The following is a 22,635-nucleotide window of genomic DNA, read 5'->3' on the forward strand; positions in this document are numbered from 1 at the left end:
AATGCATTTAAAACTTGGCTAGTCAATAAACTTATTGCATTTGGCCAAATAACAAATAGCACTTGAAACAAATAACCGTATTTCCTTTGATAATTTTTTTTTTTTGGTTAAGTTTCCAAATCATGTAACTCAAAACACACAAGCTTTTCTGAAATATGTAACTCATGTGAAAACAAAAGGACCCTATGACACTTTATTGTAAAATAAGTCATACTGGTAAAAAAGGTCCTTTGAGAAAACCTCTATTCCCACTGCCTGCAGCAGCCGGCCCCAGGAGCCTGGCCGTGAAAGGCCTGGCTGGCCCCACAATTTCTAACCGGCTTCATTAGCTGCGTTTTCCAGCACTTGTTAGCAGCACGCAGCTGCAGCAGCTCCCATTCTATTCAGCGAGAAGAGAAAGCCTCTGCTGAACACAGTGCTGATACAGGGCCGTCCACAGACAGAAACCTGCTCATGGGGAACCGTCTACACATTTTCCCATGGGAAGACAGGCCAGGATGACAAAAGGCCTCAGCAGTATCCTTCTTGAGGACAGCCCGGGAAGGGTCGGGGTGCTGCCATCCCAGAAATTTGCTGTGTTTTATATACTAGATGTTTAAACTTCTCATTTGTTTTAGAGATACCAAGGATTAATCATGCATGCAAGAAATCAGAATAATTAACTCTAGGTTTTGCGCATTTCAGAACACAGAAAAGTAACAAAAATACGAATGAGTGAATCCCTTCTTTCCCACTTCAGTTACTGGCTAAATGTTGACATATGAAGAAGTAACACAAGAAAATACAACGCTGGGATAAAATGGCTTTGGCACTGAGAATACAGACTGCAAGGATTTCAAAAACAAAGAAATGTCAATTAGGTAGAAACTTCTCAGATCTCCCTTCTGCTCCAAGCAGAATCATTATGGTGAAGTAGGTGCTTTGAGAGACCCCTGTGCTATGAAACAACTAGATGCATGGCCAGCACACGCCTGTCTGAACTGCCGGGCATGGAAGAAGTAGAGAGGTTTCCAAGGACGCCCTCTCCACACCCTTCCACGCCCCTTTCCCCACCACTGCAAAGCAAGCTGGGACCTAAGCTGGGAGTGGTGAGTGGGCCAGAAAGGCAGAGGCAGGGCTGTCCCAAGGGTGGGTGCCTACAATAGCTTTGATCAAGACCCTGAGTGTTGGGCTAGTGGCTCAGGAGGTGAGCGAAGCCTAAGACCCGTGTGTTAAACCCAGATCCTTGAGTCAGGCTGAAGTGCCCAGGTCAGTGGCAGAAGCAGCAGTTTAGAAGCATTCCCAGTTTAGAAACACAGGACTCCCAAAGATGAAAGCAAGAGTAAGTTCAGCCAATGACCTCCAAGGACAAACGAAGACATGCCACCAAAAGTCAGAGTCCCCTCAGGACTCAGAGACAGTGAGATGGGCAGAACCAGAACAGAGAAGAACTCTGTATGAAATGCTGAGAGAAACAGAGATTCACTAAGATGAGCAAGCAATGAGACTGCCAGGAATAGTACTGCAGATTTTCAGAAACTTCTAGAAATAAAACTGTGACTATTAAAATAGAAAACACAATGGAGAGGTAAAAAACAGTATGAACAGAGCAGAATCAAGAAACTGAACGACGAAAATAAAAGACATTCCTTACAGAGGAATGATGGACAGTAGACTTCTTAACAGCAATTATGGAAGTCAGAGGACAAAGGAATACTACCTTTGAACAGATTGGAGGAAAGCACTTTCTGCCTGCTCAGCATAAGCAAGATCACGCCTTCACCTCATCTCCTTCCTGGCCACACAGGAAGACTGACTACATTTCTTACCTCCTTGCATCAGGGGAGACCATGTCACTAGCTCTAGGCACTGGGACACGAGTGATGGTGCTACTTTGAAGCCAGGCAGCCTCAGAAATGTGCCACGTGCTACTGCGTGCTTCCTCTCTTCTTGTGACAGCCAACCAGAGGCCACAGTCACAGCGGAGGACTCGGAAGTTCTTGGGAACAAGGGAACCACTAGATGAAGGGCTCAAACACTGAACTGCACCGGCAGGAACATTCACACTGAAGTGTTAAGTCAACTCGCATTACGCTAGTTGTGCGTACATCACTGAGACAGGAGGGCGAGTGGCCTCTTCTGACTGATTCAATGTGGAAGGAGGGGTGAAAACCACATCAACAGGTAGATAACAAAAACAACTTATCACACACAAAGAAATTCCTAAAATACATGTTTTGGGAAAAAGAAAAAATGATCAAGTGAGCACAGCACAGTCTGGGATGTGAGAAAGAGTAGTGAGTGGAGAAATCAGTAAGCATGCACATAAATTTAAAGAAGTTCCATCTCCAGAACACATGTATGAAACATGAATTTGATAAGTTATATACAATTTATATTTTATAAAGTGTAAAATATAATAATATTATTAATAATAGTACAATTATACCCAATTTGTGAAATTTAAAAAGCGACGGCACTAAAATATCGAAGACAACAGCGTGTGGGCAGAGGAGGATGATTGAGCAGAGGCACTTTAAAGGCCTTGACTCATTCTGAAAAGGGTAAAGGTAATGTTTAACTTTAGAATGTACAAAGACAAATATAATAAAATTTTAAGAGTATACGCAAAAAATAGAAAGGGTATAGAACAAAAATAATAATGACACAAGCAACGAAAATACCATGAAATAGTCCGTTCAAACCGAATTTTTAAAGAAGACAGCAGAAACAAATTCACATCTCTACAAATAGATTCATGGAGCTTGTCAGTTAGAAGAAGAAACATAACCAAGACATAAAGACAGGGAATGACTGAGAAATTGCGTGTTCTTCCCTTGGGAGACCACACAGGTCGTCGTTCCGTGTTTCCCTCGCACCTGGAGAAGCACCTGGACCAGACACTCACCTCCTCCTTCGAAGCCTCGGAGTCCAGCTCCAGGGTGAGATACAGGACGACGTGTGGTGTGCGGAGCTCGTTCTGCTCGGCGCCTTCGACCTCCTCTCCCCAGAGAAGCTTGACCAGATCCCGTTCTGTGTTGGGCTGTGCCTTTTTCTGTACTGGCTGCGTCGCTTCCTTCTTCACAGCATACGCATTTTCAAACGTCAGTTTCACCTTTACACATTAAAACCATGTGTTCACGTGTCACCAAGGGGAAATCAGCCATAGTTTTTGCAAAGGAGGATCTGTACACGCACACACTCTCAGGCACGCACAGCGACGCCATCCTACAGTGTGGACTCCTGGGGGGCAGGGGCCGCGCACTCTGCTCACGGTTGTATCTCAGCTCTGGCCCAGTGTCCCACACACATTACCCCACAAACAGGAAATGCTCCAGAAAGACAAAAATCAGTGTGATCTGAGAGTGTGAGAAAGGCTAGCACCACAACACTGTAGGCACTGATAGCACTGACTCATCTGGGGAAAGTGACGGAGGAGGTTCGGGATTGAAAGCGACCTCACACTCACCTACGAAGGAGTTCCCCATCAGACTGTCAGCTGACTTCTCAACAGAGACCTTACAGGCAAGAAGGGGCTGGAAAGAAGTATTCCAAGTCAAGAAACCCAAAGACCTACATCCAAGATTGCTCTATCCAGCGAAGCTTTCATTTAGAATGGAAGGGCAGATAAAGCGCTTCTCAGATAAGGTCAAGTTCAAGGAGTTCATCATCACCAAGCCCTTATTATATGAAATGTTAAAGGGACTTATCTAAGAAAAAGAAGATAAAAAATATGAACAGTGAAAGGACAGCCAACTCAGCTATTAATAACCACACCTAAAACAAAAACAAACTAAGAGGACAGCTAGATCAGGAGTGGAACCATAGAAATGGAGATCACATGGAGGGTTAGCAACAGGGGAGTGGGAGGAGGAGAAGGGGGGAGAAGGTACAGAGAATAAGTAGCATAGACGGCAGGTAGAAAATAGGGGGCAGGGCAGGAACAGTAGGGGAAATATAGAATCTAAAGAACTTGTGACACATGGACATGAACTTAAAGGGGGAATGTGGGTGGTAGGAGGTGTGCAGGGTGGAGGCGAATAAAGGGGGGAAAATGGGACAAGTATAACGGCATAATCAGTAAAATATATTATTTTAAAAAAGCGACCCCACACAACCAGAACTGGCACTCCTTCCAAGTGAAGCAAGACTCAAGTATTCTTCTCTTAGATGCCCTTTAGAATATGCGCTGAGGACAGTCAAGAACAATCAGCGAGCCGGGACTTGGCCCACGGCCCTAAGAAAGATCCTCTGTCAGTTTTACCAGGGCGGTTTTCATCTCCAGGCCTGATGTCAAACTGGACTGGTGGGCGGCCCGGTTTCGGCCCTTTCCCCGCTGCTGATAGGTGGCCTCCACTCCCCAGTCACCTTTCCTTGGAAACGGAGGCATGTCGCTGGGTTGGCCAAAGATCGCCCGCTTCTCTCAAAGCACCAGTGTGTGCCTTGACTAAAAGAAATTTTCACTAGAACGCTGAGTATAGAATTAGTGTATTTGGGGGGGGGGGGGGGAAATATTAGGCAAATTAAAAAAATAAATAAAAATACAGACTCTCCATGGGAACAATCAAGATGTACGTGATGGAAACTAAAATATGGTTAAGGTGAGGAAAAGTTGAAGACACTTTCAGAAATGAGTTTAGAACGGGAAAACAGTGTTTGGTATGTGGTTTCGACCCAAATAAGCAACATGTAAGCATTATGTGGCCCGAAAGACCATTCTCTGAGGATGGCATCTGTTGTGGTCGGTGATGCTCAATATTTGTGCGCACGAATATAAATATAAACCTAGTCGTGAACACATAAAACCCTTGAGCAGGCTCTGATGAAGTAAATGGCTGGGTGGTCAGGGGGCCTCTTTTATCTGTGAATGATTTGGGAGTGTCCAAAAGAAAATTAACCGGAGCCTCCAAGGGTATTCCGTGGAAATGTAAGAAATCTAGAATTCGGGGAGATCCTGAGCCCAGACTTTGTGACAGTTCAGACAGGACAGACGGGAGCTCTGACATCGGTTCTCAGGTGCTGGGCTTCGGAAAGGCCCGGGGGCAGGGGAACCTGGCTGTTGGGAGCACAGAGGAGCAATGCCCTAGTGAAGCAGGTGTCAGAGATGGGCTGGGTCTGCGGGTGCAGCACTGGGAAGCAGCAGATAGCTGGTCCTCGGAGACTGCAACCTCGGAACAGGGAAGGCAGTGATTCCCCAGCAAAGACAAAAGGAAATGACTTGTAGACTTAAAGTAACACTTCACCAGTTTTACTTCAGGCAGCAGCAGCAACCTAACACGTAAGACTAGATTCTGGAAAACCAGCGTCAAGGTTACACTTGGCAAACAGCAGCGCTTCTCTGTGGTGCGAGGACCTTTCCCCACCGTGACAGACTCCAACCAATACACGCACCACAGGGCCAGCCATTAAAGTTCCTCGGGGAACTATTTTAGCTACCCTTCTTCTGATTTAAGTCAGGTTGGCTCTGTAACTCAAAGATGATTACGCTTCAGCAAGACATTCTGAAGGAGCTTACATGCTAAGTGCTGTGTTGGCAGACCTGGTTGCCTTGATAAAATAATAAAGAGGGAGATAGAGAACCAAATAAGGAGTTAAGTGCTGTTTTTGAAAAGGGGGTTGATACATGTAAATGTTAGGATACTATGTGTTTTACAGGAAAAGAAACCTTTCAAAACATCTCATGTAAGATAGTTTACATGAGGCTTCTTATAAAAAGAGGTTCCTGTTGTTCTTGCACAGACATGAACCATGAGCGGTTTCATGGTTCCCCACCTCCTGTCTCCCTCAAAATGGTTTCGGATTTGCCCAGTTTGTCCGTCCTTTCTCTCCTCCTCTCCCAGCTCAGGAGAAGATATGCCTTTCCTCGGGTCTGAGGACAGGTTCTCTACAACTCATCACTTCCAAAATCTCATTGTTTTAATGTTCCTTCTTTCTACGTCTATCTGCAACTCATCCCATTTAACAAGCGCCTTCCCTCTCCTTGACCCTCTGCCCTTCTGGTCAGTCTCTCTGAATTACTCCAGACGCAACCTGGAAGGCACCTTGGACCCTCCCTGTCCTGCAGAGGAACTATCCTCTTCGCCTCCCACATGTCTGAAATGCAGTCTCCTCCTCTCGCATATATACACCCTCAGCCAACACCTCACCTGAGCCATCATCACCTCTCTTCCAGCTCCAAAGCTGACCACCTGGTGCCCAGCCTCCAGTCCCGCCCAGAGCGATACACTCCTAAAATGCAAATCTGCTAAACTTTTAATTTTATATTTCCAAAGACAGCTGAATTGAGAGAGAGAGAGAGGGATGGAGGGAGCATAGGAGAGAAACAGACAGAGCGAAGGAGAGGGAGACTGATCTAAGAGAAGGCAGTGAGTATAGGGAAACCCTATTTCTTAGAAAACAAGAAACCTCATCATCGGAATCTCAGACCAGATGCAGATCAGATTCTGATTTGTCGGGGAGTCTGTTCATCCTGATCGGTCCCCCAAACTGTGTCACCTATCAGAGACGTATGTCCTCCTTACCCCTCGAAAGGGAGAAAGCGAATTCCTGAGGCCAACGAGAGCAGAACATTCTTACATAGGAGGTACAGCACTTTCAAAATACCCCTAATGACCTGAAAATGCCATCTCTGATACAAAAATGTCAACGCTTGGAGTATCAAAACCCCTTAATTATGAAAGAGATCTATTTTTACCTGCAAGAAATGAAACATAATTCATTAAATAGCTAAACAAAAACTCAGGAGTAAGGCTAAACTAGATAACAGAAAAATCAAGAGGAGAGTATGGTTTTTAAAACAAATAAAGCCACAGAAAAAAAACTTGATAGCAATAATAATTTTACCAAGTCTAAGAACAGACAGTTCCATGACTGTTTAAAATGACTTTTCTAGGAACTGGCTTTTCATCAGCACAAATGGTATTAGAACGACAAGTTGGTCAATATGTATGTTTTTATTTGCTCTTGTTCCTGCTTTACTTAGGATAAGTTTTTTTAAAAGATTTTATTTATTTATCTTTAGAGAGGAAGGGAAGGAGAGAAGGAGAGAAATATCAATGTATGGTTGCCTCTCATGAGCCCCCTGCTGGGAACTGGCCCACAACTCAGGCAGGTGCCCTGACTGGGAATCAAACTGCGATCGTGTGGTTCGCAGGTCCGTGCTCAATCCACTGAGCTACACCAGCCAGGGCTACTTAGGATAAGTTTTATTTGAAAATCCTATCTCTCACTCTTTTTTTAAAACAATATTTATCTATTTATTTTTCAGAGAGAGGGGAAAGGAGGGAGAAAGAGAAGGGAAGAAACATCAATGCAAGAGAGAGAAACATTGATTAGTTGCCTCCTGTATGCACCCCAAACCAGGGACTGAACCTGCAACCCAGGCACGTGCCCTGACTGGGAATCAAACCAACAACCTCTAGCTTTGCAGGGCGACGCCCAACCCTCTGAGCCACACCAGTCAGGGCATACTGTTCTCTTTTAAGCACATTCCCCAAGACCTAAAAATGTTAATAAGATCTAAAACGTTTTAAATACCCAAGTATGTAAGTAGAACTCACCCACTAAGCATGATAATTTCTAGAAACTTAAAAAAAAAAAGAAAATAGTGCAAGATGCACTTAATTTATGTAATTCATCGTAAGACCCAAAGAGCGTCCATACCTGCATAGGTCCAGGAATGCAAGACAGGACTCTCTCTATGTTCTCAGAAGTCACATCGACATCGTTCACAGCAACAAGGACATCGCCTGGAAAAAACGTACAACAGAGGATAGCTGTGTGAACACCCCCACACCAAAGAGATCTAGAATGGGAGCATTACAAAGCATCCGTTACGGCCTCTCTGAAGGACCGTGGGAAATACGGTGCAGACACTCAGGGGCCTGTCCAGGGCTACAAAGCTCACTGGCGGCAGAGCAAATCTCTGACTCCGCGCTTTCCTAAACTGTAATACAGCCAACGCTGCACCACGACTGAATACAACCTATGAGGACTTAAAGACAGGAATATTCTCATCTTTGAGACAAGTGGAGGAATTATGTAAGCCCAGATGACAAGTGGAAAATTTGTAGCATAAACTAAGCATCTGCACCTAACAAAACTGAATCTAACCACTTACATCCACAGTAAAGAAAAGAAGTACAGCAGCAATTCAAATGAATCCTTGTGGCACACGGTAACTTGATATGCTGTGGTGCTCGCTGTTACCGATCTGCGTCTGCACACAGCTCTGTGTTTCAAAGGCCCCCCCCCCATATCAAAATCCACAGCATGTTTTGGTAAAAATCTCCTTTGAAATGGTTTTTCTTTAAACTTGCATGTTTATAAATTTGGGGGCTTTGATATAAAAAGGATCAGTCTTAAGATGGAAATTTACTTTCACATCACAATTAAAAGTAGTTTCAAAACACCAGTAAGCTATAGTAATAGAAATACACATATAACAAGGTTATTTCTCATCATAGATGTACCATTATGAGTCTGATCAAATAATTCACACTTACCCACTCATTAATTCATCCTACAAATATTCATTGAGCACCTACTGTGTGCCAGGCACTGCAGATAGAGAACTGAATTACACAGACATAAATCTCTTCATGAAGCTTAATATTCTTTGGGGAAGATGGATAATAAACATGTATATAGATAAAATAGTGTGACAGACAATTCTCCATTGGAGTCTCATGGTTTGCATATCTTGCAACCCACAGCACTGAGAGTCTTTGTTCTGGTTTATCATTTAAGGATGCTTGCACGAGCGGGACCCCCCACCCCCCAAAAACCCTGAATTACCTTCTGGAGGGCAGGCCTCTTATGATACAGGCTTCCTCCACTAGGTAAGTGTTCTGGGAACCCATCTGTATCTGTGTACCAGCTGGCGTTATTGTGAGAAGCTGTGTCTGGCTTCACTGAATTTTTTTTTTTGGAGACTCATTCAACACATTTGCCCATTTCATGATGGGTGATTTACAAGTGCACCTGCCCACAGTTTTTGACCCAAAATAGCATGACCCCTATGCCCCATCCCACCTATTCACCTGATCTCACCCCAAGCCACTTTTCTTGTTTCCTTGAATGAAAAAAGTCCTCAAGGTGAAGTGCTTTGCCAGTGTGGAAGAGGTGAAACCAAAAAAGGCAGAAGTACTAAAAGGCATTAAAATGGACGAGTTCAAAAAGCATTTTGAGCAGTGGAAAAAATGTCTCGATAGGTGTGTTGTATCACATGGAGAGGACTCTGAAGGTGACTGAAGTGTAAACATGTGAGTGCACAGTTTTTTATAAATAAGTTCTGTGCTTGGGTGCTCCCCCCCCTGCACAATGAACAGCCTTGGGTGACAAAGGTAGTGTCTCCCTCCAGAGAAAAGGTCAAGTTTGTTCAATGTACACTATAAAGATAGTGTTCTCTCAATATTCTTACTACCAGTACTTGTTCTTTACAGAAGATTCATGTTCCTTAAGGTCAAAGTCCCTCTCCCTCTAACACAACTCACTACAGGTATGTGTGTAGGGCCACCTGGCCCTCTTCACGTTGCCCTGGAGTGAGGGTTACAGGACAGGTGAAAATGCTGTCCCTTTAGCCCTGCCATTCCTCCCTCTCTGCTGGCCTCCCGTGCTCTCCCTGACCCTCTAGGACAGGGGAAGGGGTCAGGTGCAGAGTGAGCAGCGGACCCTGCAGGTCATCACCATGAGGGCCGTCAACAGCCTGCCCTAGGGTTCCACCTGCAGAAGCAGGTGAAGGCACTGAGGCAGTCTGATGGCCGACCACCGCAGCCCTCCAAGCAGCCTGGTAACTTCTCTTGAAAGTAGGAACTTGCAAACTAAACTTCCAACTTCAGTTTAACCCGGTGGTAGTGGGAAGCAACACATCACCCATTTTTTTTTTTTTTTAAATAAGAGATTAAACAAGTGCCCTATATCAAATGATTTGTAACTGTAGATTTTTTAAAAAGAAACAATGAAGGATACTGGAGTATGGACACAAGACAAAACCACTTCTAGACCATCCTATCCATGGGCTCCGTTGTCCATAAGATGATCAGAACACCTACACAGTGACACCATTTAAAACTTGCTCCTTTAAAGCAAAACTCCATTGGATAATGTTCCAAATGACTCCTCTCCAAACCGTGACAAACTCAGTTCTGCAGCTGAGTGTCCCCTGAGAGCATCACGTCTCCTCAGCCTTTGAAAGTAGGAGACTGGCATCAGCATAGAAGATCTGAAAATACATTTCAGAGTAAGTGTAGTGAAATACTTTCAAGTGGAAAGTTTTATTTCTGTAGAAGCAGTGTCACACCCGCTTCTCCTTCTAGAGATTTGTCTCTTCCAGTGTCCTGAGCCTGCTGTGAGGTGACTCGGAGAAGGCAGGTGTCCCAGGCGCCACATCCCAGCAGCTGCACTGGTGGAAAGTTCCTTCTCCACAAGCGCAAGGGAGTCGCCAGGACGCACTGTCCCATCTCAAAGGCTGAAAGGAACCCAGCTGCATGAACTGGTTTCAACTGTTAAATAAGAAATGGTCTAGGGATTAGTGGTGGGTAGAAAAAAGAAGAAATATTTATCAGGAGATACAGTCGAGAATCAAATAAAGCATAAAGAGGTGAGATCAGTTTATTATCACAGTGCTTAAATCAATTCCTCAATGTAAAGTTAATCATTTGAGAAGACCTATCAATTCCTCACCATCTGGCAAACAGCAAATGTGTCCTGAAGGGCTACTACGTGAGGCACCACGGGCTAGGAAAATATGCAAAAGTTTGTTTACCACCCTGTTTGTGTCCTGCTCTGTTATACTACATGAAATGAGTATACAGCTTAAGAAATTACTTTGGAAAAAATGACACATAAATGTAGGGAAAAGAAAGAATAGATCTTACCAAAACAAACAGAAACCACAAAAAAACACCAACCCACTGTGGCAGACAGAGTAACCGTCGTCCAAAGATATCCACATCACCATCTGTGAATGCGTTACCCTGCCGTGGCAACGGAGACTTTGCAGGTGTACTTAGTTAGGTTAAGGGCCTTGAGGTGGGGAGAAGACCCAAGTGAGCCCAACTGAGGGTCTTTATAGGAAAGAGACAGGAGGGTCAGAGTCAGAGAAACTTGAGGGTGCTACGCCATGGGCTTTGAAGATACAGGAAGAAAACTACAAGACAAGGAGTGCACGTGGCCTCTGGAAGCTGGCCACGAGAAGGGATTCCCTGTGGGATCTCTGTAAGGAATGCAGCCCTGTGAGCACTTTTTTTGCACGGGAAGAAATATTCTAGACGTTTGATTTCCAGAACTGCCCGATGATGAATTTGTGCCTTTTTAAACCACTAAGTTTGTGGTGATTTGTCATAGCAGCAATAGAAATGAATACAGCCTCCTGGACACACAGAGCAATGCTGGCTAAGCACGAACTGAGTCAGCGACCACGAACGTTTAAAGAACAGAGATGGATACACAAGGTGCCTTTGGTGGTCATGGGGAAAACATAAATCAGTCTGGTTAGAAGGGGGGACTTCCGCACAGGACTGGGAAAGCGGCATGGAACAGCGGGGTGGGATCAGACTGCCACTCTACACTGAGCCTTTAAACTAAGCCCAGTTGGACTTCAGGGGGAAGAGAACCTGGGTTTTGAAACATAGTTACCATACTGACATTCTACACATTTAAGTTAATGCATTTACCATGCATTTACTGACAAATCCTTTAGTTTTAAGATGATTTTTACTATATTTTTTGAGTTGGAGTAGCAACCCCTCATCTATAATATGCAAGTGCTAAAGCAGAGGGAACAGAGGGCTCTCCGCTCTACCGTTCCAGAAGTTCCTGAATAACGGCAGCTCATACACTGTAGCTATCAATCGGGACATCTGACTCAGCAAAATTGACTCCATTCGCTGGTGAAGCTGCGCAAGGTAATGCAGCTTTTATTTCTCATTGAAACAGAAAATACTGCAGACATGTTGGAAACATCATCGATGACCCGAGCACTATTGCCACGATCATGCTTGCAAATTATTTTTAGTCTTTACCTGTGTTCACACAAATGAGGCATCAAAGACGTTTGTCCTTTTAAGCCTCTCAAAAAACAGAAACTTTTGTACTGGTACATAGTTTTTATAATTATACTGTTACCAGTCGAGTAACATATAGATTTATTAAATTATAATTTAAACAACAATAACCTTGTTTGACATTTTCATGCTTTGTATTATTATTACTAAAAAATGGTTCGACAAACATTTCTAGCACAGTTTTCCCTCCTTTTATATCTGGGGTCAGCAAACCTCCTCTATAAAGGGTAAGATCAGTATTTTGGGTGCCGCAGGCCATACGGTCTTTGTCACAACTGCCAAACTCTGTGGATGCCCAGGTCCCTGATACAAACGGCGGGCTGTCTGCACACCTGTACACCTCACCCCGCACACTTTGAACCACCTCTAGATCACTTGTAGTGCCCGATGCAGTGTGGATGCTCTGTAAACAGGTGTCCTACTGTAGTATTCAGGGAATAAGGACAAGAAAAAAGTCTGTACATGTTCGTACAGATACAACCACCCCAGGCCCAACGACACAGTACTCATCAGCAACAAAGTAACCATTGCTGGAGTACCTCCCAGTAGAGGTACTGGGAGGACTGGGGTACTAGCAGTACTGGGTACAATAGAGGTTGGTTGGATCCGCAGTTGGGGAACCCATGGTATGAAGGGCTGCGTGTAGAGAGAGAAGGCATTAGCTGGGAACTCCCATCGCGCGGACCCCAAAAATTATGGGGTCAGCGACAGCCAGGCAGGACTTCATAAGCACAAATCCTGGCCTCCTCTGACAGAACTAAAAGAAACAACTGTAGAGATATTTTGGCCCAGGCCTATCATATCCCAAAAAGAAAGTTGAGGATCTGAGAGAATGTAAATTGCTGTATAATGAATCACTCCCCCCAAACTCAGTAGCTTAAAACAACAATGGTTTTTAACTGCGTGTGGTGATAGGTATGAACTAGACTTACTGGGGTCATCACTTCACAAATATCGAAGCATTACGTTGGACACCTGAAACTGATATCACGTTATCCATCACCATATCTCAGTAACGAAACAAAACAAACAGCCACCATTTATCATCTCTCCCGGTTCTGGGATCAACTGGGCTCCGCTGAGGTTCTCACTCGGGGCTCCTCCTGTCGTGGCAGCTGGACGGTGGCTGGGGCCACTGGACGGGACTCTGCTGATGGCCTTTTCACGCGGCCTGGCCTCTCTCACAGAAGGGCAACCAGGTTCCAAGAAAACCAGGCAGAAGCGGCATCACCTTTGCTTTTATGGTCCCACCTCCTAAGTCACCCAGAAGCACCTAAGCTGTAGTTGCAGGCCCACCCAGATTCAGGGGGCTGGACAGGGGGAGACACGCAGGCCATAATTCTCCAGGGGATGAGAATCAGCGTGACACTGTAAGAGGAGAGTGTGGGGATCTTGTCGCAACCCTCCACTGTAACACACACTTTGCCCATCTGCCCTTCCCACACGAGTGGTCCCTGCAAACCCCCATCACGGCACCTGCCCTGCTGTGTGGACCTGCCAGCCGATTTCCGGCCCAACCCTTCCACTCCAGGACGAGCTCTGGGACAGGGGTGTTCGGGTCACTAGCCTTTGTATTCCTGGCACTCAGCAGATGCTCAAAAAACGTTTGTTGAATCAGTGAACACAGATGTCAAATTTAGACTTAATTTAAAAATAGTTTCAAATGTTTCTAAAGCATCAACAAAAGTTCCTTTGTCTAAATCTCTTAGGCTAGATCAACTTAAGACTGTGAGCTTTTAGCATTGTTAATACCTTTAAGTTTTACTAATAATATATTCTCACACTTGCCTAATGTATCTTTAAGTAATAAAGTTACTACTAACTTGAATTTGGTGTTACTACTAACACCAAATGCTCATCTTAGTATATATTCAGAATAACTTGTGAATTTATTTTTTCCTCCTCAAAACTGGAGGAACATTTTATGGCAAGCACCCGAAAAAGGAAATTTCTGTACAACACCACTGTTGCTAAATATGCCAAATGAAACAGTTAAAACCACTCCAAGATCTTAGTGTACTCAAGTGCAAACATACAATTTTCAAGTATTTTTATTCATAAATTATGTATTTTTGTGTCATGTTATTGGATATAGGTCATTCCACCCTAAATTATCACTGTGCAATCAGCTTATTTTCTTTTACTTGTCAGCAAATATAACCAATTGACATAAAATTATATAATTATATTATATAATTATATAATTTTATATAATTGACATAAAATTATATAATTTAAATTATATAATTTAAAATTATATAATTTATAACTCAAAAGTCAGTTAAGCCCTCCCCTGGCCTGAGCAAGGCGCACATGCACACTGAAGGCACTGAGCACTTTCGTTTCTTTCCGGAACACTGTGCCTGGCCGCACAGCGCCCTGAACGATGCCACTCCTGTCCCCCCTGTCACCAGGCAGCCCAGGGTCTGTTCAGACGCTGGCGGTAACTCTGTTTGATCACGGGCCTCACAGGGCGTCACTACCCACGCATCGCTGCAAACAAGCCCGGACGGTCAGCAGAGGCACTTACCGATGAACACCTGCCCACTCTTCATGGCCGGCCCTCCCGGCAGCAGGCCGTGGACCACCAGCCTCTCCCCGCCGGCCTGCTGCTTCCCGCCTCGTCTCCAGCTCCACTTGGTCTGATGGATGACCCCAACCAGCACTTCCAGAAGCTTGAGCTGCTCTTTGGCTTTGGTGACCGTTAGCTTCTTGGGGTTCACACACACGTTCACGTCCTTGTACCTCTGTTGGACGAGGACCCCCGTCTTCTGGTGGGGCTGATGCTTCAGGATGGAGACGGGCCCACTGTCTTTGCTGTTTTTCTTATTGTGGCGCTTGGGTAAAAGTCTTTTACTCTTTAAAATGTTGGTGAACCGCTTGAGTTTGAGCTCATACTTTCTTCCTTCTCTGTAATCATCCTCTTCAATGATGATCTCGTTTTCACTGAACCGGACATGGTTCACCACAGGCGGCTCGGGAAGGAGGCTTTCCTCCTCGCCCTCGCTCAGTTCCAAGTAAAACAGCTCTCCATTTTTCTGCACGCTGTCCAGCCACTCGGGCTCAAGGTCACTGCGGGGGGAAAAAAAGAAAGAAAAGATAATCTGAAGAGTAGCAGAACATACGAGAAACAGCGATGTCCTCCTGGCGCAGGGGTGAGGGCGGGGGCAGGGTGCAGGGAGGTGGAAGCCGTAAAAGTCCCTTGATCATTAGAATCTCATTATCCCCAACTTGTTGTCAGCACCCGTAGTTTATTCTGGAGGATGGTTTTTGTAGCACCTTGAAGAGTGGGTTTTGGAGAAGGAATCTAAAAGGACCGAAAAGCAAAGAAAAAAATGAGATGGTCCCCTTCTAGAATCTAAGTTTTCGTTTTTTAAAGAAGTTTTGCTCGATATGATATCACTGTTAACAGGAATCTAAACAACAAAACAAACAAGCAAGCAAAATATGACCAATGACACTCAAATACGGAACAGGCTGACAGGGACCAGAGGGAAGAGGGGAGAGAATCACAGGGGAAAACGGGATGGACTCACATGAACGAGTATAAAGGACACATGGACAATAACTAGGGTGGGGGGCGGAAATGGGAGGGAGGTGGGGAGCACTGGGGGCGCAGGGCTGGGAATATAATACAGAAAACTGTACTTGAACAAGAATTAAATAAAAATAAGAATTAAAAAAAAAAGAAATTTCACTTAGCCCCTGTGTGGTTGTTATTCACATCACACAATGTCCCTGGATAATAATTAACATTAGTAGTTGATTATGCAATTCTATTCACAGACATAAGCCACTTGGAAATTGTACACATAAATACACTATTTGCAGAGAAATTTTTCAGTGTGGCTGTCATGTTAAAATGAAGGCTGAAGACAAATATTGATAGACTTTATTTAGTAATACAAGAAACATTCCCTTCACTGTTAATAGAAATCATTGCTGAAAACAACCAGTTTATAATTACAATCAATCTCTTCTAGAACCTATAATTTCTGTAACACTTTTTACAAATAATTGTAGTAGGAAAAGTAAACCACATATCACATAATTCATCATGTGATTGTAAAAATAAACCTTTTAACTGAGAAGCAGGCCACTGAAAGAAATAAAATTATCGCCACTAAAAATGACCGACACAGCATTAAAAACAAAAATACTCATCTTAAGCTAACATACCTAATCATATACTCCTCCCTGTCCAATGTTACAAGCACTTTTCAGACTGCCATTCTCTAAAGCAAAACTGGCCACAGTGGAAAAACCACTAGTGGAGAGAGCCTTTTTGGAAACATGACCTGTAATATCCTGGCATGAAAGGATGTACTTTGCATCCTAATAGTTCAATCAGAGACGACAGTTTGGTGTGTACCAGCAATTCTCATTCTTTTAACTTGAGTCTCCTTCTAAGTACTGTGAAAATCGGTCCAAAATGCACTTCTCTATTACTGAATGCTGAAACTAACCGCTGCCTCAGTCTGTGGTTGGCAATTAATACATCATTTTCAACTATATACGAAAGATGCAAAAGGGGCACAATTAGCCCCAAATATCCAACCCAGTATTTCTTTGGCACTTGTTGGTTGCCGGTGTGTGGCATCGTTTAGGCACCACCTCCGGCAGGTTATTAATCAGACATCAGTTGTTTCAACCCCCCATGTGTACCTGCAAAAGTCAGTATTTCATAACTGCACTCGCTCTGAAGGGGCAATCTAAACAACTGTGTCACCACCATTAAACTTTCTGATAGCAATGGTACCATAATTTTAAAAGCCACAACATAAATACCATGATTATATACAACTACTTAAAGAAGATATAGACCGATTTCAACAATGAATGAACATGTGTGTTTTATAATCCCAAACCTCACTCTTAAAGATTTTATTTATTTATCCTTAGAGGGGAAGAGAAGGAGAGAGGGAGAGAAATATCAATGTATGGTTGCCTCTTGTGCGTCCCCTGCTGGGAATTGGCCTGCAACCCAGGCATGTGCCCTGACTGGGAATTGAACCTCGATCGTGTGGTTCTCAGGCCTGCGCTCAATCCACTGAGCTACACCAGCCAGGGCCCAAATCTCACTCTTTAATCTGCTGTTATTTGCAGTACAGGTACAATACAAGACCCAAACGAAACATTTCCCCCTGTCCATTAAATGTGAAGTTTATTTCAATCTCTAAAATCTAAATGTGAAACCACTTTTTGGTTATGATTTAAACATCTGTGCAGGTCGGGGGGGGGGTGTGCTCAGGGGGTGGCATTCAACCACAGAACAGATCATCGGAGCCAGGCACAAGAGCGATCTAGAACCACAGCAACGAAAACATCAGTCCCTTCCCTTGTCTGGTGGGGAAGGAGCAAGAGTTCGTGACGACACACATGGTGAGTACTCGAAGGGGGTCGCTGAGCCAGAGACTGGGGGGGTGTCGGGGAGACTTTCTGGTAGATGAGACCCCAGACATGAGGTTTTCTTTCTCACTGATTTAATCTTCATTGCATTTTTTTTCTATTACCATTTAGTCCCCTTATACCCCGCCCCCCCCCCACCCCAGCAATCACCACACTGTTGTCCACTGGACTTAAGTGTTAAAAGAATAAGGGGCAGGGAAGGGAGCCAGGGGAGCAAAAGGAGAAGAGAACTCCAAAAACAAGCAAGAGCGTAAGCAAAGGCCTTGGGCCACTCAAGCGAGCCTGCGGTGGCCGGAGCTTAATTCAGGAGGTGGGGAGGGATGACAGGAGGAGCAGCCAAGTCCCAATTTTGCAAGGCCTTTGGATCATGACAAAGGGTTTGGGTTTTGTAGTGGAGGTAAGAGGGCATCGATCAAGTTCAGGTTTACACAGCAGCTATCCTTGGATAGATCTGCTCTGACAAGGGGGCAGAGAAGGATTTGAGGTGCTGAGACTCAAGACAAGAAACCATTGAGGGGGCTTTTTTTGTCATCCAAGCAGAGACAATAACGAAGGCAAAGGCAGAAAAAAAATGAAAAACAGGAAAAACATTTAAGAAATGCTGGAAAATCACCCAGACTATGAGACTGATTAGGTGAGAGGATGACAGAGAGGAAAGGATGAATGTTGACCATTTCTAGCTGGCGACGGCTTTCGTGCACCTTTCACGCACGTCCACAGATGCACAGACTCCTTCTACGTAGATGGGACGCAGTCACCACACACGGCATCTTCCCTCCCTACATTTCATGACAGAAACAGTGCTAAAAATCTATGTTCTTATAATCACATAAAAGCACATAGGGCTGTTCTGTCATCGTTTTTAAAAAGTAGAAATGTATGTTTGTATCATTTTCATTTATCAATATAACAATACAATTTAGAAATCCCTAATGGCTGCATTAATTGTCCACATCAGTGCAGTAACACATTTGGTTATTCACCTACTGATGGGCTTTGTGTTCGGTTTCTAGCCCCACCCCCCACCATGGACAACAATACGGTAATCACCTTTACACGTCTGTGCACGCAGAGACCTTTGTCCAAAAGACCCATCCACACGTCCAACACAACGCATGAGATCCATTTCCTCAACCTTTAGGGTAAAAACACTTCACTTTAAGAGGAAGAAGAAATTTTTTAAAAAAGAAAAATTACAGGAAGGAAGTAGAGAGACAGGAATAATGACAGGAAATAAACCTGAGTCTCTGCAAAAGAAGGAGACGGTACAGTGAAAAGAAAACGAACCAAGAAGACACAGAGACATTGGTTCTTTGCGTAGAGTCTCTACTCCAGGAGAGGGAGCTTAATCTCTCCTCCCTTTGAGCACAGACTGGACTTAGTGACGTGCTTCCAAAGAACAGAGCATGGAAAGGAAAAACAGCAACCACTGCGGAGGAACCTGGCTGACATCACCCTAACCAAGAGATGCAGGTTATGAAACAAGGGAGGGCCGAGCACAGCTGCAGACCAGACGAGACTAAGGGGACTTGATCACTAATTGCAATACGATATCCTGGACTGGATCCTGGAACAGAACAAGGGCACAAGTAGGGGAATGGTGAAATCCAAAGAAAGCCTGGAGTTTACTCAACAGCACAGTACCAGGGCTAACTTCTTTGTGTTGAATAATGCGCCATGACTGCATGAGATGTTATCAGCATCAGGGCAAACCCACCAAAGGACATGAAGGAACTCTACTATCTTGGCAACTTTGCTGTAAATCTAAACTCACTCTAAAACAAAAGGTTTCCTTTAAAAAAGGAATTAAAACTAGCAGTTTTAATTCAGATTTTTGTAAAATATGGGTCACAATAATCAATGTTAATATAAATATTCTTTCATCTCTTTTCTGAGATGCCCATGGTGCAAGCTGCGAAGTTGTCATTGTGTACGTGCCTCTTAGTGACGTTCTTATTTTGTTTAGTCTATTTGGCTCTAACCAGAAATTATTGTATAGTTATAGTCTGCTCCAAGTTTGATGGATATATATATTTTTTTTCTGAATTACAAAATACTTTGAAGTAACACATTTTCCTAACATAAGGTTCTCAGATGGCTCATTTTCTAGGAAACACGACTAGCTTATTCATCTTTCAATTCTATTCCAATCAGGGTGCCCCAGTTGAAATCAGGTCTCCTGAGTTCCTATACTGACAACACTCAGCTGCGTGGCTATGAGCAAGTGACAGAGTCTCTCTGAGCTAGAAATGTATGACTTTAAGATGTAGACAAACCAATACTTTGAGTCTCACTGCCTGTAGCTCCCATAGCAAGACCAAACGGGTTCCATGAAATTCAGACTTCCTTCCGGCAGCTTCGATTGATAACCATGAATTTTCTAATTATTTTAAAATAACGAGAGCACTAGATTATGCAAAATATGTGATATTCTTAAATTTGTTCAAGTCTTCAAGAACGTGGTCTGCCCTCATTAAGCCTCTAGAGAAGGGGTATCCAACATTTTGGCATCCTGGGCCTCACTAGAAGAGTTGTCTTGGGCCACATATAAATACATTGCAACATGCAATCACACACACAAAAACCTCACAATGTTTTAAGTAAATTTACAATTTCGTGTTGGGTTGCACTCATAGCCATCCTGGGCATCGTGTGACCCATGGGCCGCAGGTTGGACACCTTTGCTCTAGAGTATATTAAGTAGCTATTAGTAATGATTTCCCTCCATGTTTTTAAAGACAATGAAAAATGTTTACAAACTTACAGATGACAGTAATTGCCATGTAACTGTTACTCCTAATACACATAAAAAATGTCATCCNATGCAATCACACACACAAAAACCTCACAATGTTTTAAGTAAATTTACAATTTCGTGTTGGGTTGCACTCATAACCATCCTGGGCATCGTGTGGCCCATGGGCCGCAGGTTGGACACCCTTGCTCTAGAGTATATTAAGTAGCTATTAGTAATGATTTCCCTCCATGTTTTTAAAGACAATGAAAAATGTTTACAAACTTACAGATGACAGTAATTGCCATGTAACTGTTACTCCTAATACACATAAAAAATGTCATCCTAAAACTGATGTACATGGCAGTCCATTATAGGGTGGGTTGGTTGATGCTTGGCACCTGGACCTTTCAGTCTTTGTCATTTCAAGCTACCGCTAACTGACTTTTCCAACAAGTCCTTAATCCATAGTAATAATGGATAGAGATTCCCTTAAAACAGAGGCAGCACAAAGTACTGTGAAGCAAAGTAACTTTTTCATTATTATTAGGGTTAAAAAAAGTGGAAAGCAATACTTAGGTATTCTGCATTTTAAAAATTACATTATGGTAAAAGAACACGAACAAGAAAACCACGAGGATATATAGGAAAATATAGGAGAAACACTCCAAAAATGGTAAGAGCAGTCGTCCTTCACTGTGAGACAATGGGTGGATTTTCTTTCTTTTACACATCTATTCATTTTTATAACAGGAAAAACTACATACTTTAAATAGCTGTCTTACAAAATGTATAAGGTGTCCTTTCGCTCTCAAGACTAATGAGGTTGAAGTCACAAACACCATGATGCTAAAAAGGCAAGTTGACACAGGGGTGTCAACTCATTTTCACGGGTCGCATCAGCCTCGGTTGCCTTCAGAGGGCCGAATGTGATTTCAACTCAACAGTTAAGGACTAGTTACATTAATAAAGTCCAAAATTATTTTGGCCTGTTGAAGGCAACTGCAAGGCTGATGTGGCCCTCAGTGAAAATGAGTTTGACACCCCTGCTCTAAAAGACAAACCCTCATACACTATGGAATCCACCAGAAACAGGAGAGACTCCTCATCTGAGAATCCTAAAAAACCTACAGTAGCAAAGAATGGCACCTCATTTGGGCTCATGATATCACACAACTGTAACGTGGCACAAATAAATCCCGTTTACTATGGAACAGCGATCTTCAACAGATGTGCGGCAAGAATTTTTAAAACCTTCAACACCTGATTATTTAGCCAGGGACACTGACCTTTTCTTTCCCTCGGACTGCCAAATAAAAAAATGACAACAGCCAACACAACAACAGCCATCCAGCGTCAATGAATCAAAATCATACCTACTTTTTAAATCAGACTGGCAAAAAAATATTTTTGTGTGCCCAGAATTTTAGCAATTAGTTTGTGTGTGTCATGACATGAAAACGGTGGAAAATTGCTGCTATTGAAGGTCACTCAGTCCCAACCACCCAACACTCCGCAGTCCCCCAAACCCAGGTGCACACTCCACTTTGGGGACCGAAGGGATGGATTTCATTGTCCCTCTTCCAGAGCCTTACTCGTAATCGCTACTGGCGGACGAATAGGAACCCGAGTCGCTCGCCCCATCTTCAGGATCACAGTCCTCATCTTCTTGCGGAGAGAGGTCTCCAAGGAGCCCCTCCGGGCTCTGACCGGAACCGCACAAAGCCGCAGTCGCCATCAGCGGAGATGCAGCAGCCACAGTAGAGCAACTCAAATTTCACACCCAGTACCTGCCAGGGCCGCCATGTTTCCTTCGCTAGAGACGCGGCACGGGCCACGTGATCACAATCCTTGGCTGCAATTGGTGGCAGCTCAGGTTGCCAGGGAGACGGGGAAGCTTCCCCGGGAACGCTAGGAAGACTGAAAGGAGCCAATGAGCTGAAACTTCTGGGAGGGCGTGTCGGAGGATGGAAGTAGCTAAAATTCCTCATGCTCTCCTCTGAGCGCACTTCTCTGGAGCAGTGCAATTAGTAAAACAGGTGGAGATCCAGTTTTTCCCCCCTCCGGTTAGCACTTTTTTTCTTCGCCGAAGAGCTGTCGGAACATTAGAGACGCTCAGCCTGCTTTTCCTTTGAGATAAAGGAAATTACTTTCTGCCTTCCTCAGGGCTTCTGCGTCTGATCTGGGAAGAGATGCTGTTAAGCAATACTCTCCAGGTGTTAATGCAAACATTGCTTTATGCGCAATGCATACGCGCCATTGCTTCTCTGGTTTTCTTATTGTTTTGCATTTGTAAACATTGCTACAGTTCTCCCAAGCAGACATTGTACACAGGTACTTCAAAAGGTGACAATATTGTGAAATCAGCTGTGTGTTCATCTTCTAAGTAAAAATTTTAAAATGTAATAAAGTGTTCTCATCACTAAAACAAGTAAGTTTTACCTGTCA

General features: G+C 43.8%; 1 protein-coding gene across 1 annotated transcript in view; it reads right to left on the minus strand.

The window, feature by feature from the left end:
* INTU (inturned planar cell polarity protein) overlaps positions 1 to 21,994 on the minus strand; it is a 47,369-nt gene extending 25,375 nt beyond the window's left edge. The window contains exons 1-4 of the mRNA XM_037058571.1: positions 21,783 to 21,994; positions 14,575 to 15,116; positions 7,642 to 7,727; positions 2,888 to 3,094 (exon numbers count right to left, since the gene is read on the minus strand). Of these exons, the coding sequence (XP_036914466.1) occupies positions 2,888 to 3,094; positions 7,642 to 7,727; positions 14,575 to 15,116; positions 21,783 to 21,925 (978 nt within the window). The 5' untranslated portion in view covers positions 21,926 to 21,994. The remainder of the gene's footprint in view (positions 1 to 2,887; positions 3,095 to 7,641; positions 7,728 to 14,574; positions 15,117 to 21,782) is intronic.
* Positions 21,995 to 22,635: the final 641 nt, after the last annotated feature.

Source organism: Sturnira hondurensis, unplaced genomic scaffold, assembly GCF_014824575.4.
Source record: "Sturnira hondurensis isolate 20B ecotype Veracruz unplaced genomic scaffold, ASM1482457v3 Scaffold0010128, whole genome shotgun sequence".
Lineage (NCBI taxonomy): Eukaryota > Metazoa > Chordata > Mammalia > Chiroptera > Phyllostomidae > Sturnira > Sturnira hondurensis.